The sequence below is a fragment of the Salminus brasiliensis genome, chromosome 3, assembly GCF_030463535.1.
Source record: "Salminus brasiliensis chromosome 3, fSalBra1.hap2, whole genome shotgun sequence".
NCBI lineage: Eukaryota > Metazoa > Chordata > Actinopteri > Characiformes > Bryconidae > Salminus > Salminus brasiliensis.
The window spans coordinates 45,574,641-45,591,776 of record NC_132880.1 but is presented as its reverse complement, the minus strand read 5'-3'; the positions used below and the strand labels follow the sequence as shown (position 1 = coordinate 45,591,776).

At 43.1% G+C, this 17,136-nt stretch overlaps 2 protein-coding genes across 2 annotated transcripts; both read left to right on the top strand.

Annotated features, from left to right (window-relative positions):
- The first annotated feature begins 971 nt into the window (after positions 1–971).
- On the top strand, positions 972–6,442 carry grifin (galectin-related inter-fiber protein). Its single transcript, XM_072674924.1, has 4 exons — positions 972–983; positions 4,306–4,385; positions 5,513–5,675; positions 6,278–6,442. Exons 1-4 carry the CDS (start codon positions 972–974, stop codon positions 6,440–6,442), a joined length of 420 nt encoding a protein of 139 aa, XP_072531025.1.
- Positions 6,443–7,849: 1,407 nt separating this feature from the next.
- LOC140551481 (QRFP-like peptide receptor) lies at positions 7,850–10,691 on the top strand. The gene is made up of 2 exons (XM_072674923.1): positions 7,850–7,954; positions 8,589–10,691. Exon 2 carries the CDS (start codon positions 8,809–8,811, stop codon positions 10,093–10,095), a length of 1,287 nt encoding a protein of 428 aa, XP_072531024.1. The 5' UTR covers positions 7,850–7,954; positions 8,589–8,808; the 3' UTR covers positions 10,096–10,691.
- Positions 10,692–17,136: the final 6,445 nt, after the last annotated feature.

Sequence of the window (17,136 nt, the reverse complement as noted above, 5' to 3'; positions counted from 1 at the left end):
CTAGAGGGGTATAAAGCCCGCCAGCATTGAGCTGTGGGGCAGTGGAAGAACTGTGTTCTCTGGAATGATGGATGATGGTGCTCCATCTAGTACTTTTAGATGGGATGAGTTGGGGAGTTGAGAATGAGGTGGGGTGGTGATCATCCAGCATTTTGAGATCACTTTTGTCACTGAATGCAATCAAATCCTCACAGCAGGGCTCCTCCAAAATCTAGTAAATCATTTTTTAGACAGTAGAGACAATTACTACAACAAAAGCAGGATAAAGTATTTTTAAATAGCTTTGATTTAGGAATAAAGCAAGTGTCCCAATACTTTTGTCCATATAGGGAGTGTTGTTTGTTTTACTTGTTTTAGGTTGTTTTATATATTAAACACATGTTTTTATTTTATTCTTTATTAAAAAATAGCAGATACTTTAGTTTTCATCGGGTAATATGGCTTAAAACAAGCACAATTATTTGCCAATAGAATAAAACACTTTTAATAGATAAAAGGACTTAAAACTAATATAAATATGTTTTTCTATCAGTAAAAATCATATAATATTCTGACAACAATGTAAACATTAGCAATATTTGATTATTAGTCTAGATTTAAGAGGATTTCACTTACTAAGATATCATTTTAGTATGTATAGGGCATAACTCAGAGTGCAAGCCAGCTCAGATGTACTACAGTGGCATGCCTGGCCTGTCTGTTAGCATAAGTGATTGAGTGAGTGTGTGAGTGTGTGTGTGTGTGTGTGTGTGTGTGTGTGTGTGTGTGTGTGTGAGTGAGTGTTTTGGGAATGTTTTGGACCACTTCGCTCAGACAATAGGCCTCTGCACCCTCTTGATCCCACTCCCCCCATCCCCAGTAAAGCCTTCAGCTCACGTGGTGCCCCGCTCTCTTTAAATGACCATGCCTCTCCAAAACAGGCCCGCTGGACAGCTGATCGATACACAGTGCCCCGAGACGCCGCAGACGAGATGACATTACGGGTAAGAAAACGGAGCTCCACTGCAGACACAATCAAAGCAAATTGGCTCATTCTGTTGTGCGTGAGCTATGGCGGTCGTTCATAGTTCAATTACCTGCCCTACCCTGGGGTCTGTGTTAGGCAGGCCTGCTAACTCGTGTCACCATCGCTGCAGCCTGTGGATGAGCCGTGATGAGCAGACGATCATCGGCGCAGTAGGGTCGTGTTTAAGTAATAGATGTCTATTACAGAAATGATAGTTCTCCACATGATGGACCACATAAAGTGACTGTGAGTGGAGGTGAAGTGCGGTGGTTTTGCATTAAATGTCGGTGTCTCTTTATCTCCTGTATCTCTCTCTACGTCACCCTCTTTCAGCCTGAATGCCGGACTGATGAATGTTTAATTACGCTCCGGCCTGCAGTGCTGATAACAACGAGAATGCCAAAGCAGCCTTACGACATCCCCTCATTGCCTTCAGAATACCTGAGATCACTGCAAATTTGAGGGGGTGGGGGTGGGGGGGGGGGTATTTAATGAGCTCTGAAGCAGGCAGCCGCCTACCTTCAAGATCATGGTCATTTTTAGGAAGAGGACGGGCTTGTTATTCTCTAGGAGGCATTGACCACCAGCTAAATGTACTACTCTGGCCTGTTAGCAGGGCTCCTGTGCTTTTTTTTTTTTTTTTTTTTTAACTCTATTATATTATTTTAACTTTATTTTAACTATTTGAATTATCATACTAATTGAACATATTTTAATACTTTTTAAAATCTTAATAAAGAAAAATAATACCATTTCCACCACACAGCAATGCACACAAATACCTCCAATATAGCTTGTGTTAATGTGTAGTTTACTCAAATTGACAGATTAAGAAGACTGTACGACTACACAGTCCTTACGCAGTGACTTTATCTGTTGTGACATCCTCTAGTCCTTCATTAGTGGTCAGTTTCTGACCTCAGGACATCTGTCAGCTGGATATTTTTGGCTGTCGCACTGTTCGGACCCACAAGCGTGTGTTTTTTCACATTATCCTACAATTTAATGACTCTAATATTTAAAAAAGACATTTTCACCCAGGGGTGGCGAGTTGGAATCCTACGCCAATGCCGCTTTGCCATCAGCAGCCAGAGTCTGAGACAGCATAATTGGCTGTGCCAATTAAAGCGATGGTGGCAGCACACGAGTTAGCTGTTAGCTGGTGAAGTAAAGCTGGGGACTTGGTGCTTTTCTCAGAGCGCCAGATCGACAAGGGGTGGAGGAGTGGTGTTAAGTCCTTGTCCTCCTAGTGTTGGGAGCATTGCTAGTGCTAGGGGGAGTTATGAAGGGGTGGGTTAATTGGGAGAAAGAGGAAGAGATAAAAAATACATTTTCTTAGACATTTAAAGACCTATTTTTCCAATATTTCATAATATGAATGATTATTTTAAGACTTTGTAAGATCTGTATGAATCGTGTGATATAAATCATGTGGTATAAAAAACACCTAAATGAGTATTGGCTTAAACATACATACATACATATGGATCAGGCTTTGGCTATTTTAATTGCAATCCAGTTCAGAGTCTTTGTTTTAACTATGGTATTCAGAGCGCCATCTGGTGGCCTTAAGACATCATTAATGGACATTATTGCCCAGCCGGCTGCAGCAGCAGTGTGGACATTCTCAGAAGGTAAATAAAGGAGCAGTGTGGAGCTATTTTACAGTGGAAAACAGACCATAATATCTGACCCTTTATAAAACCATCATTGAAATGCTCTGTTTTACCAACGGGAGAACCGGCGCTCGCCTTTCTCTGTTCTTAAACCAGCACTGAAGAACCCATTTGGAACGGAGTGGAGGCTAACGCTAATGCTAACACACACACACACACATACACTATAGAAACCCCAATCACACACACAACACATTCACCCACTATAAACCAGATATCACACACCAGTAGAACAACAACAACCACAGATATCAGTCCAGAGTGTGTATCACTACACTACACACACACACAGGAAGTGATTAGACTGCAGTGTTGTAAAGGAGCTGGGAGCTGATTGGTCAGAGAGGAGAGTCAGGCTGGATTAGAAGATATTAAACACTATAAAACAGTGATTTTAAGACTAAACTGAATCAGTCAGTCCAGAAAGTCTGATTATAGAAACTGATCCTGAAAATAAGGGAATTTCTTGAATGTATCAATCAGCAGCTCGTCTGATCTAAACTGTGGGGCTGGATTATCTATACACTGAAGGTTTTCATCCTCATCTTCTCTGCTGGTGTAGGATAACTGTGTGAAGACGTGGCTCATATTCCAGATATGTCAGTCAGTCAGTCAGTCAGTATGTGGCAGTATGTCCTCCCATCTCATTTCCTTTCTGACCTGCCTCTCTGATCACTGGACTGATTACTGATGCCATGACAACCTACACATTTACTCCCATGAAACTGTGTCCTGAACTGTCCACCGTGCTCATGTAGCTGGCTCTAACAGATGTGTGCTTTGATAATCATGTTTCTCTTTCATTAAGAGGAAGTGTTGGACAGCGTATACCTTGACATAAAAGGGCAATTGATTTCAAAGAACAATTTCCAACATAAAAGATCTGCTATGAATAATGTTTTTCTGTGACCGAACATGAATGGATTTGCTTACCTTTGAGTCCTGAAGGCTTTGTGGATTCAAAATCATGGCGCCTCTATTGATGTGGATGTAGAGCAGATGTAGAAGATATTGAAAAAATCAAAGAATGCATGCCTCTGTTTGTCTCTCTGACTACAAATGTGCTAATGGAATAGACCGACAGACAAGGGATCTGCCTTCTGAACTGCAAGCTGATGAAGCTGATTTAATGAAACTGGTATTAATACAGTCATAGGCCACTGCCAGGGACTAATAATATTACACTATATTAATCACATTAGGAGACAGTGAAAGCCTCAGACACATCTCCATAATTTAGCATAAGATATTCTGAGTGGAGTTATGAAATAACCACATATACTTTGGAGCAGGAACATGCCTAAAGCCCCTCCTCCCTAATATGACATCCTACAAATTCCATCTCTACCTTGTTCACACGTCTACAACAAGTCTGCCCGACCCACCTCCACCTAGCCACCTCCCTTTTGACCTCCCTGTCATCTATCACCCCTGGCTCTCCTTTTTTTTCAAGGGTTGGCTAGCCTCCTCTCACAAAGCAGATGCCACCAGAACTCCATCCATCTCTTACAGTCTTCTCCCAAGTCATCCTAAACTGAAGGATGGTCCGAACTAGCAGAATAACCAGTTAATGTACCCTGCACTAAACCTGCTGTGCCTAAAATGCTCAATTGACTCTTGCAGTTCGAGGCCTCCTGTCCTGACGGATTGTGTCCAGGATGGAGCATCATCCTGAAAGGAGAGACCCCCTCAGAGGCCAACAAGTAAGTCCGAGTGAACCATGGGCTCAAGGAGAGATCCATAATCATCTCCAGCCTTGACCACAGGTCTGCGGAGAGATATCTGAATGGAAATCGGGTGGAATCCGATTTAGAAAATGTACGCTTGAGTTGAGAGCCGTTTCTTTTCCAAGGCCATGATGCCGACTGAATGTATTTTCTCTGACCTGCGAGGATCGCTGTAGATGAAAGTGACTGCGCCCGTCACTGTACGCAACGCACCAGTGCAATGCAATCAGCTGGCAATTTGATTTGAGCCAAAACCTTCAGGGTCATCCGTATGCATGAGCGCAGCTTCCCGATACTTACTGTGCACATCAAACGTCTTTTTTTTCCACCCTTCAAATGTTTTAATCCGGAATAGGAAAATCGTGGTGCCGGGGAGGGGGTGGGGGGGTGTATACGCGGAATGGATTCTGACCTCAAAGCTAGTAACAGAATACACAATGATGCGGGTCCAGTGTATAAATCTAATGAAGTCAACTTACCATCGAACCGCAGCGATATGTCAAAGAGACAGGCCCTAATTCCTGCTAAAGGTCGTTTATTTTCTCCTAAATTCCTTCCAAAACAGAATCTAAGGAACAGGAGTAGTTAATAACGCCGAGGAGTCAATAATTCATCCTGTCCAGTGAGAGAGACCCCATTTATCAGGGCAGATGTAAGAAATGCTCCCAATGCAGACAATTACAGGAACAAGCGGGATTATTAAGGAGAGGGCTGGACACTAATGTGACGAGCATGCATGTGACAATTCATTTAGCATAGGAAGAATGCCTTTCCCCTGTGCGTGATCCTGACACGGTTCATTCATTATAGATCTTCATAGACAGCGCAGAAACCAGCCAAGGTAGTCGGGATGGGGTGGGGTGGGGGGGTTAGAGATTACTGCTGGAAATCTTTGGATTTCCATGCTAGGAAACCTTGCTGGATTCTCACTAAGCAGGAAGGAATGGTAGGGAGTGAGAACCAGCCAAATGCAGCTGTTTTTGCCCTTTTTTTCTTTCTGGTACATGTGTTTCTTGGGTCATGATTGCTCCAGACCCTATTGCCTCTGACTTCTAATTGATTGCTACAGCTTCACTAATGTGCCGCCTTTCTGCCTCACCGAGGTTTGAGATCAATTTCCTCTGCGACCGGGACGACAAAATAGCCTTCCATTTCAACCCTCGCTTCACCGAGTCAGATATCATCTGCAACTCCTTCCTGGCCAACCACTGGGGGCAAGAAGAGAGATGCAGCAACTTCCCCTTTGGCACTGACGAGCCCTTCCAGGTGAAGCCAAGCGGTCGTGTCGCAGTCATGATCACCACACCAAGACCCATTCCTTCTAGTGAATGCATTCAGCTACTTAAGGTTGCACCCATTGCTGACACAGATGTGCAAATGCACACACACACAAACACAGCTGGTCTAGTCCCTGAAGAGAAGTACTGCCAATAGAATAGGACTCTCTTAAGCAGGGAAACAAACATGAACCTATTGGCACCATGCTGCCTAATGTCAGGCATGGGCTTGAGGGGTATGAAGACCCCCAGCATTGAGCTGTGGAGCAGCGGAGCTGTGTTCTCTGAAATGATGGATGGTGCTCCATCACCCAATACTATTGGGAGGAGTTGGGTGGTTGGGGATGATGAGAACATCCTGACCTCACTAATGCTCTTGTCGCTGAACGCAAGCAAACTCTCACAGCAATGCTCCTCCAACATCTAGTAGAAAGCCTTCTTCCCTGGACAGTAGAGAGTAGAGTTACTCCAACAAAAGCAGTATTATTTTTTTCATATCCTTGATGTTAGAAGCAACATTGAATGAGTAGGTGTCCCAATACTTTTGTCCATTTAAAGACTGAAAGTTTCCCCCTTTTTCCTTCTGAACAGATCGAAATTTACTCAGACAACGACAACTTCCACGTTTACATCGACGACACAAAGATCATGCAGTATAAGCACCGCGTCGAGGATCTGAAGACCATCACTAAAGTCCAGGTGGTGAATGACGTCAACATCTCCTCTTTGGAGATCTCCAAGAAACATTTTTACTAAAGCTGGGAAGCGAGCACATCCCCCAGCAAAGCCCTCTGGGAAAGATAAGCTGCAGTAAGCTTTTGTTTGTTTACAGTGGATTATTGTCCGTCTTGCATATTCTGTTGATAATTTTAGCAATAAACTACAACGATTATCTTCTCGTTTCAAACTTTGCCTTTTGGTTCGGCTCATCTGGTTTCCACATCCGATCAAAAAGCACCTGAATAAACAGGGAAGTCTGAAGAGATTTCTGAGACACCAGTCTGTCGGGAGGATTCTGATTGACTCTGAGAACAATAATTGCCTCCAACATTCCCTGATCTGTCCAGTGCAATTAACACATTAGAGCTGGTGCTAAACGACTGCTGGGGAAACATTTTTCACAAGAACATTAGAGGATTAAGCTCTCGCTAAGCACCAGGACGAAAGTTCCAAAAGAAGGAGGCCTATTTATAAATGCTAATAATAGCACCTTCCCAAACACATGTACAAAAACAGGAGGCACCTCCTGTTCCTACCTTAGTAGACAATAGTATAAAGACCATTTCACCCTGAACGCTTGTGCAATCTGATGCAGCATAAAAGCTCTAATATGTGGGACTGCATCCATATGATATAAGAGCTGAGCAGCCTGATAGCTAGGAGCATGAACAGATGGAGCAAACACAGCGCTGATGGAATAGGGACTTTCACTCAGGCCTTACAATTAGAACTACGTTCACACCTGGTCCACCTTAAAGACTCGCTTAGACATGACTCAAACATGTATATAAGTCACGGTCATGCAAAAACCTTCCATCGTTTCTGACTTTTTGACATAATGGAAATCTGGTCAATTTTGTGCACGTTGTATTAAAATCTCACGACGAATGGACCAATAGAAATGCTCCAAAAACAATTAATAAAAAAACATTACATTTTTCTTCCATTGAAAGGTAAGAAGTCTTTATTCTTTTCCTGTAAATTTGCCAAGGTTTTGTGTGATAGCAGTGATATACCATAATTAAAATAACCTAATTAATAATTAATGATATGTTATTATCATTATTATTGTAATAATATTATAATCATAATAATAATCTTAATAATAACAATAATAATAGTGTTATTATTATCATTTACCAAATTATTATAAGCATTTTATTAAGGGTTTAAAAAGAGTGCACGGCCAATCAACCCACCCACCAATTATTTATCTATAAATATATAAATAAATAAGTAAATGTATATCAGTGCAGCCTCCTTATGCAGTGAGGAGTGTCTGAGTGAGAACGCTGCTCAGAGAGAGCGACAGCGGCAGGTTCGGCGTAAGGCATACAGCCAAAAAGAGAGAGAGGGAGAGAGAGGGAGGGAGAGAGAAAGAGAGAGAGAGAGAGAGGCTGCATAATTCACAGCATTCTGCCATTCCGTGGGAGGAGGTAGAGGAGGAACCCAGGACTGCACGGCCAAGTCCACTCTCAGGAGGCTGGATGGAAGGAAACGTGGCACACCGTAAACATCTTACTGGAGCTATTCTGCACAATCTTCAGGGTATGTATTTATACTCTTCTGACCATTGCTGCTAAATTTCCAATATGGCATGACTGTAGCTCTTATAGTGCATGTCCAAGTGCATGGAGAAAAAAAAACATCTAGCACAAAAGTATCAGAGAAATTGTGTGATTTTGTCATTTTGCCCTGACAATTTTAAGTGGCATGATGGATTTCTGGATTGATCATGTATGCAAAGGAAACAAGTGTCTGCTGAATTGGTACAGAACGTTTATATGGACTTCTGTAGATGTTAAAAGGTTTATCACACCATCCATCACTTTTATAAAAATGGTACCTAATTAAACCCAAAACAGTTCTTCTATGGCAGTGTTTCTGGAGGCACTCAGACCTGCACATTTTAGTGGGATTTAGTGCTTTACCGCACCCCCTGCAATTCCTAAAGGGCTTGTTAATGAGCTGATTAGTAAAATTAGGAATACAGGGAGCCGGGAAAGCACTGAAATGTGCAGGGCAGGGTGCCTCCAGAACCAAGGCTGAGAAACACTGTTCTATGGCATCACTCAAAGGAGACTTAGTAATAAACAACCTGTCAGCATCTCAGTCAGTGTCTGATCCAAGCTTTTCCATGTTCAGTTAAACCTCTATCATGTATCATGTTGATTTCTTTTAGGACAGCTGGATAAATTACGCAAGGACTGCATCCACTACAGTTTTTGGAGTGACAGAAGCTGACATGATTGAATGTGTCTGCTGCATGGACTGACACAGAGGGAATTTGCAAAAATCTGAAGTACCAACTGCCGTCAGCTTGAACTCCACTCGGGGATGTGCAGAGCAGAGACTTGGATTCAGTCCATCGGCAAACAGGTTTTAGCTTTTAAAACTTCAAGATGAATTTCTCTGAATTCCATGTCTCCAACTCGCTGCCGCCGGTTAACGGTTCGTACGATGGAGCCGAGACCGTCGGTAGCGATTTGCTCCTCCACCAAAACGGTGAACTGGAGAGGCTCCTGCTGTTGACGATCCGGGAGCCGACCACCATCGCCCTCACAGTGATGTACTCCTTGTCGTTCGTGGTGGGCTTCATGGGAAACATCATGGCAATCCGGATGCTCACCAGCCAGAGGAGCAGGAGGGTGCAGAGCGTCAGTGCCACCCGGAGCTTACTGATCAACCTGGCCGTCTGCGACCTGATGGTGGTCTGCATCTGCATGCCCATAACCCTGGGTCACACCATCTACACTGCCTGGGTGTATGGTGACCTGCTCTGCAGGGCGGTTCCCTTCATCCAGGCCGTGTCCGTGTCGGCCAGCGTCCTCAGCTTGACGGTCATCAGCGTCAACAGGTACTACTCCGTCCACAGCCCACTGAACGCCCGCTCCTACTTCACCCAAAGGAAGATCTGTGTGACCATCGGCGTGGTTTGGGTCCTGAGCTCAGGCATCTGTGCCCCTCTCCTCTTCATGGTCAAGCTGGATGAGATCAACGTGATCGACATCACAGTACCCATCTGCAGAGAGCTCTGGCCCCATGCAAGACTCAAGCAGGTCTATAACGTCCTCCTCTTCATCATGCTCTACTGCATCCCTGTGGCCTTCAACCTGACCATCAGCTTTCTCACCGGCCGGAAGCTCTGGAGGGCGTCACAAAGCTTCGACAGCTTTGACCCTCACAGTCAGGTGGTGTACGCCTCATGCCTGAAGATGCGTAAGAAGATCGCCAAGGTAGTGGTCACCCTGGTCCTGCTGTTTGCCGTCTCCTGGCTGCCTCTGTACGTGGCTGATATTCTGATTGACCGAGAGATGCACCCTCCACACTGGATCCTGCAGACTCGCCCGTTTGCCCAGTGGCTGGGTCTCACCAACTCCAGCCTCAACCCCATCTGCTACTGCTTCTTAGGGGACCTGCATCGCTCCGCCAAGGTGCTCAAGTCTAAGTACCACCAGCGCATGCTCTCTCTCCTCAGGACGTCCAGTTCCAACAAGCTGCCAAGACTGCTCTCTTTCAAGCGGCAGCCGTCCAGCCAGAGGCATGGGCCTGAAATCCAGGTGTCAGAGGAGACACTTTCAGACTGGTGCTCCCACACCAGTGTGGGGGACTCCAGCCAGATGCTTTCTCTTAAAAGCCTGTCAGATCGGGCAAGTTCCAGGAGCACCCCTGACCTAACTGGACTGTAGACTTTGAACTTGTGAGCTGTGGGCTCGGTGACAGTGTACAGCTACGTGTTGCTGCTCTTCTGCATCCACAGTATCAGAGAGCATGGAATTCAGGTGGACCTGGTCGTGGACCTGTAACTGGACTTAGGAGGAAAGCTCCGAAAGATCAGCTAAGACTGTTGCCTAAAATGACTTCACTCCCATCAGACACTTTCATCCTTAAAAGAAGGAAAGGGTCCATCTGCAGTGGAACTGATAATAAAAGAGCATCCAATTAATCCACAGTAAAACCTAAAAGCCAGAGTACAGCCGCTGCACTTAAATTGTATATAAAATCTGTAAATGTACAAGTCAGTGTTGGTAAATCTGTTCCTTGGAGTTTTATAAGCTAACTAGAGAACATTTGTGGAATCTGAATGTATACCTTTTAAGCAACACTGCTTATCTGCACTGTTTACATTAGTCCTGCTTATTTAAACGGATCGTCTTTGATGGTGAATACTTCGCTAAATTTTTATATCTGTTCATGAATAGCTGAAGGAGCCAATTTAAAGGAATGTGGTGTAGCACACATCTCGCAGTTGAGCCTCGCGGTTGTAGCAGGAAGATTTACGAACCACAAGCTGCTTTGATTTGTATGTGTATGGCTGTAGATAAAAACTGGAGAAAAACAACGTCCACTCCTCGTCTGTGATTTCATAATTTCCTGTGGCAAAGCCTCCACTGGCATGGGACACTTCCAGTAGAGAGGAACGAGAGTGTGATGCTTCCAGGGCTCACATAAGGAGAATGATTTCAGCCTTGGGGAAATCATTGTGGAGCGAGATTGCTTCGTGAACAAAGCCTCACACACGGATATGATCCACACAGTAGCAACATGATATAATTCGGCAAATGCTGTGATTCTATAGCGAGCCACAGCAGCCCCTTAAGAGCCCATTCAGAGGGTTTGTGTGCTATAGATATCGTAGGGGTGGAAAAAGAACAGGAAATGATGACTGTCTCTTAGCTGAAGATTTTTGTTGCTCTCCAGTGCTGCAATTAAACACTGCATTCATGCTAATAATTTCAGATTAGAAAATGTAGCACCTCAGTGACTCTAGAGAATAGGACCTGATTGGCCTATCATCAGTGCTAATGGCATTTATCGTGATTCTACGGGTCCTCTCCAACATTCTGATTGAATACGTTCTTAGATGGGTTCTCGATGGGTGAATTGACAGAATTGGTTTGGCTTATTAAATTCACCCATGCTGTTAATGACCAAGGTACAGGCTGAACTGTACACGAGGCACAGCTTAAGAGTTACACAGCGTACATGAAGTTCCTCTCCTACAGAAATCAGCTTCAACAATAGAAGGAAGAAAGTCCTCAGCGACCCTGAGTATAATCGGGCATCTGAATATCAAGATATCAGGATAGATCTCATTTACAGTGAATTTCCGCAAATAACAGACATTTCTGTTGAAGAAGAACGAAGAGAGAACTCTCGACAAAGCCAATGTGCAGCTTAGTCTCCATAGTGGGAAAGCTCCACTACAACAAATGTATTTATCTCTTTTCAATTACCCAGCTAGCTGATTCCATGTGTGCATTCTTGGCACGACTCAAATGAGAGATTTAGCCATGCATTTCAAGGCTATTCTCCTGACCTTCCATTGGTTAAAAGCTCTAAGGATGTTGTGGCTCCAGAGGGAATTGATGTAAGTTCTAATCCTGTATCAATTATGGCTATTTTTTCCCCCACAACTAATCAAACTTTTCATGGTATGCCATCCCCAACAGAAAACCATGAATTAGTCTGAGAAACAGAGCAGAAAAGTGGTTGTTATGGCCCTAAGGATATTTGCGTGGGGAAAAAGAATAGGCAAGTAATGTCTAGCACTGGTGCTAGTCTTTATTAGGGTATTACAGTACCCAAATAAAGGGAAACAAAGGCCAGAGAAAGGCCTACTTAGGTCTTCTTTGATGAATGAATGCCTCCATTAAGGCCTCCGCTCAGATTAGAAAGCCCTGGGTGTTCTGTATCTCGCCTGTTTAGTTATGAGCTAATTGGATATCCTCTCGCCAACGGAGCGGTAAGGCTACAGTTAAAGGACCATCGCTTGGCAGTTCTTCAGTCTGAGTCACTCTACAGAGCAGAGAACCATACAGTGCAATAATTTCTTCATTACAAGACATAGCCTAAGCACAGAGCTTTATTTCCGAAGAGTATTCTAAGAGTTGTGTGCATACCGACTGAAAGCATTATAGTTTTATTACAAGGCTACTTTCAGAAGCTGGAGGGAGCTCTGGACCAGCGCTCAAAAGTGCAGAATATCATTTCTCTTCAGAGATCAATATAAGAGAGTAATAGTAATATATAAGTATAGCAGTGTAAACAAGTCATAGGAGTCATAGCAATATGCAGGTAGCCTCTTTGCAGTGATTTTTTTATTTATTAAATAGATGCTTTCCAATTTTTTAAAACATACGCTTTATGGACAAAAGTATTGGGACACCTGCTCATTCACTGTTTCTTCTGAAATCAAGAGTATTAAGAAAGTTATCCTGCTTTGGTGGAAGTAACTATCTTGACTGTCTAGGATGCTGGATGATCACCACCCCACCTCATCCCCAACTCCCCAAGTATTCAGTGGCACAGTGTCATTCCAGAGAGCACAGTTCCACTGCTTTATACCCCTCCAGCCCATGCCTGGCATTAGGCATGGTGCTAATAGGCTTCAGAGAGTTCTATTCTATTGGCAGGGACTAGACAAGCTCTGTGTGTGTGCAGTAGAAGAAAAAAAAACTTTAAAAAAATACACACACACACACACACATACATGTATATGGTGAAATCTGCTGCTGTCATACTTTAAAATAGTTAAAGTGGGGTTTATTATTAATGTATTTTGCTTTTGTTTATTTGTTGTTGTATTCAACCAAATGGTAATTTTGTTTCTTTAATTGCAGTAAGTTTTTATTAGATGATTTTGAGGCCCAAACAGGGTGCAGATTATTGGTCATAGCACTTAGCATTGTAATAGTTTCCCAAAAATTGAAAACCAAAATATACAGAATAACATTTAGACTCAATATAAAGAACAACTGCCAGATTCAAATGCTGTTCAAATGTCAAAACAGCAATTACGAAGACAGCAACGGTATTTTAATGTGGGAGGAGACTCTGCACGAGCAGAGAACTCTCTGAGAACTTTAGGCTGGAGCTCAGGCAGCTTTTGCTTAAAGCAAGAAGGCCAGACATTCTTCTGATGAGTGGAGCGAGAATTGAGGACTGAGATTGTGTTAAAGGGAGGATATGGGGTGGTAGTGGGGAGCGGAAACTTGGGGTCATGGGATCATGGGATGGGATTCTGAGCAAATTGACGATAAAATGTTCTTTGTTCATTTACATTTTTGGCATTTGTCTGAAGCTCTTATCCAGAGTTAAACATGATTCTTACCTGGACGTTATAAATGAGGAGACCGGTCACTGATTAAACTATGAATGGGAGTTCTAGTGATCCTCAACATGGCGAAGCAGAGGAAGGTCAACGTGCCTGTAAGAAAAAGCCACCCAAAACAAATGACATATTTTGGGCGCTATTAAATCAAACACTACAAATTATTTTTTTATAGGTTTTGTCAGATTTTATCAGTGATATAAATCTCATTATAAGATGGTAATCTGACTTTCATTTTCCAGACCGCTGAGTGAACAGACTTGCCTATAAGGGCTCTTATTGGTGTAGAGTGGTATCAAACTAATGAGATATATACTGATGTCAAATATGCATTGTGCAGTGATGTCATTTCCTGCAAAAGATTGTTTATCGGTTAACCCCTTAATGCTCCAAGGCTTATTACACGCTTAGGTGTGTAATACCACAGGGTCCTGGTGGAGCCCGGCGGAGGTTCATAGGTGTTTGGCCTAGTAGGTCCACCACTAACACATATCAACCAAGCTTCATATGCCGTCCTGCCCTGTTAAATTTGTGACCTCGAGAGCATCAGGCATGGCTCACCTCACTACTCAGCCATTTCACACTCATGATCTTCAGGTCTTCTGTTCAGCACAGGCCAGATTTGTGGAGCCTTAAGCTGCTGTGGGAACGCATTCTGCTGCTTCTGAGGCAAACACAGAGGAAAACTGACAGCAGATGATGGCGATATTGCAGGTTGAGTGTTGAGGTGTTAAGAGAGAGAAAGAAAGAGACAGAGCACAGAGCAAGCAATCACAGAGAGAAACCAGTCCCACTACTGCAGCAGACCAGCTGGACGTGACTGCTCCTTCTTCAGCAGAAGCTTTTACTCTAAGTGGGCAGTGCAATCACAGGCCACTCACTGGTGGACATGACGCAGTGATTACCTTTAGATGGAAGGTTTGGTTACGACAGCAAGGCAACGAGGGCCAGCATTTGTTTTCCTCTTCTCCTTTTCTCCCCTTTATGCATTTAGATTCTAGCCTAACGTAAGTGTTGTCTTACCATTCCCTCTCAATCAGTACAGTGTGATATCCAGTTCAGCAGGCAGCCAACAACTGGAGGAATTATAATGCCATGGGTCAAAAAACAGGCCCTGAAAAACAGCTTATGAATGACTAATGGGAACAAAATGATTACAGACTACGCAAAGTGACGTAATGTGCACCATTTTGTTCATTGTTGAGAGGTAAAATAGTCATTACTGAGTAATTACATGGCTATTATGGCATCTCACGGGGTGGTAGAAGTCACTGTCATTTTAAAGTTAGACCATGCACGATTCATTAGTCCTGAATTTATCTTTTAGGGGGGCAAATTGAACAGATTCAGCCGACCTGACCAGTTCAGCTATGGCCAGTGCAATGACGTGCAGTAATGAGTGTAGAATCTTGTTGGGCCGACTATGTTTGTGCATACAAGCATACTGTGTTGATTACCTTCATCTACAGCGGCTACACCTGTCAAGGGGCAGTAGACAATTACATATTAGTCAGTAAAACAGTCAGTTCTTGAAGATGATGATGTGTTACAAGCAGGAAAAACAGGCAAGCATAAGAATCTGTGACGAATCTGTGACAGGAACCAAACTGTGATGGCTAGACAACTAGGTCAGAACATCTCCAAAACATCAGGCAGGTCTTTTGGGGTTTCCCTGCAGTGGTTATAGGGACATGGACACCTAAGACTTGTTGATGCGATCCATGGAGGCCCCAATTCAACTTACAATTCAACTTACAGGATGCTGCTGCGAACGTTAGTCTTGGTGCCAGATACCACAGGACACCTTCAGAGGCCTTGTGGAGTCCATGCTACAAGTGGTCAGAGCTGCTTTGGTGGCACAAGGGGGACCTACTTAATATAAGGTACTAATGTTAATGTTAATAGCCATTATATAATAAATAAAATAGCTAATAATTCATTACACACATAAATAAATAAAATCAAATACATGTTCTCCCCCCGGTGGTGGATTATCCATGCACTACATGACCCAGAAAAATACATATAGAACTTTGGTGAAATTTTAAAGGCAATTTAGTTCTATATGTTTTAATTAGTAAAATGAATAAATAAATAAATAAATAAATACAAAATAAAAGTCATATATGCAAAGTGTTGTTTATTTATTTATTTTTTTTTGGTCTTACGGTTAAATAAATGTACAGTTTTAAACAGCAGATGAGAAATAGACAACTCTTGTTGCTTCTGTTTCTTGTTGCCTAAACCTGGGAGATATTAGGGATATGTCAGGCAGGGGAGTCGCTAGGTCAGTTTTAAAGGGTGACTTATGGTCACATGTATGAATGTGTGAATTGTAGTCCAGTGACCAATCGCAGGTTCTGCCTTTTTCTCAGCCCTCCAATCACTGCTAACTGCTAACAATTCTTTATCAGTGTGCCAGTGTTTGTAATTAGGCTTAGCATTTCACCTTATATAAAAGTGCACAAGTTAGGATGGAAAGGGAAATTCTAAGAAGAGGCAGATGAAAAAAAGTAACTGCAGCCAAGCCATTTTAAACCCATTTCCAAAGTCAAAAGCTAATAGAAAAGTCTTGGGTGGTCTGCAAAGGTGGTACTTACAATGCCCTTTTATTACGAAAAGCTAAAATGAGCTTTGTGGCAAAATGTCAAATCAGACGTGTGCTACTGTGCGCAAAGGTCAGACAGAAGGTCAGTCCATAAACATTTGCCCACCATGGCAGTAGCTACATATTAGCCTGTGTTGTTTTACTTGCCTTGTCTTGTCTGTTGACCTGCACCCGATTAGTCATCCTCATTGGGCTTTTTTTGACGTTTTTGATGCCAGATAGACATTTAATCAGGTTGACGGCAAAACCCAACATAGTACAGACAGTGGATTTTGGTTGGAATTCAAAGTCACACATCCGTCAAACACCAACGCAGGGTTGACATGAAGCTCTGGTGTTAGACAAACGTTGAAGTTTGGTTACTTAACACCATGACTTAATACCAACAACGTACATTGATCAGCCATACCATTAGTACTATGTGACTAATATTGAGTTGGCTCTAGGCCACCACAACAGATCTGACCAAAGCATGGACTCCACAAGACCTCTGAAGGCGTCCTGTGGTATCTGGCACCATGACTGACTAATTAGCAGCAGACCCAGCAGACCTGTAAGTTGTGAGATGTGGCCTCTGTTGATTATGGACCACAGACTATTTAATCAGTGTGTACTTCATAATTCAATAACTGCAGAACATCAGATTGGGTTTTAATAAACTCACAGAATAAGACGTGATGTAAACGTCATGTAATAATGAATGAATCACTAAGCTTTAGGTGCCCATAACCCTGCCACCAGTTCACAGGTGGTTAATTTCTTAGAGCACTTTTGGTAGGTCATGACCACTGCACGCCAGGAACACCCAACAAGACCTGCCTGATGTTTTGGAGACCCAGTCGTCTACCATCAGAATTTGGCCCTCGTTATGCTTACCCATTTTCCTACTTCTAACACATCATCTTCACGAACTGACTGTTCACTTCCTGCCTAATAATTAGTGTTGTTCAGTTCACCTGTCAGTAGTACTAATGTTATGGCTGATTGGTGTATCAGCTCATGAATTTT

Excerpts from the sequence above, each read along its gene's own strand:
- grifin (XM_072674924.1), top strand. Across the intron at positions 4,386-5,512 it reads ACCCCCTCAGAGGCCAACAA|GTTTGAGATCAATTTCCTCT; the intron begins GTAAGTCCGAGT and ends TGCCTCACCGAG. Across the intron at positions 5,676-6,277 it reads GCACTGACGAGCCCTTCCAG|ATCGAAATTTACTCAGACAA; the intron begins GTGAAGCCAAGC and ends CCTTCTGAACAG.
- LOC140551481 (XM_072674923.1), top strand. The coding sequence starts at position 8,809 with ATGAATTTCTCTGAATTCCATGTCTCCAACTCGCTGCCGCCGGTTAAC.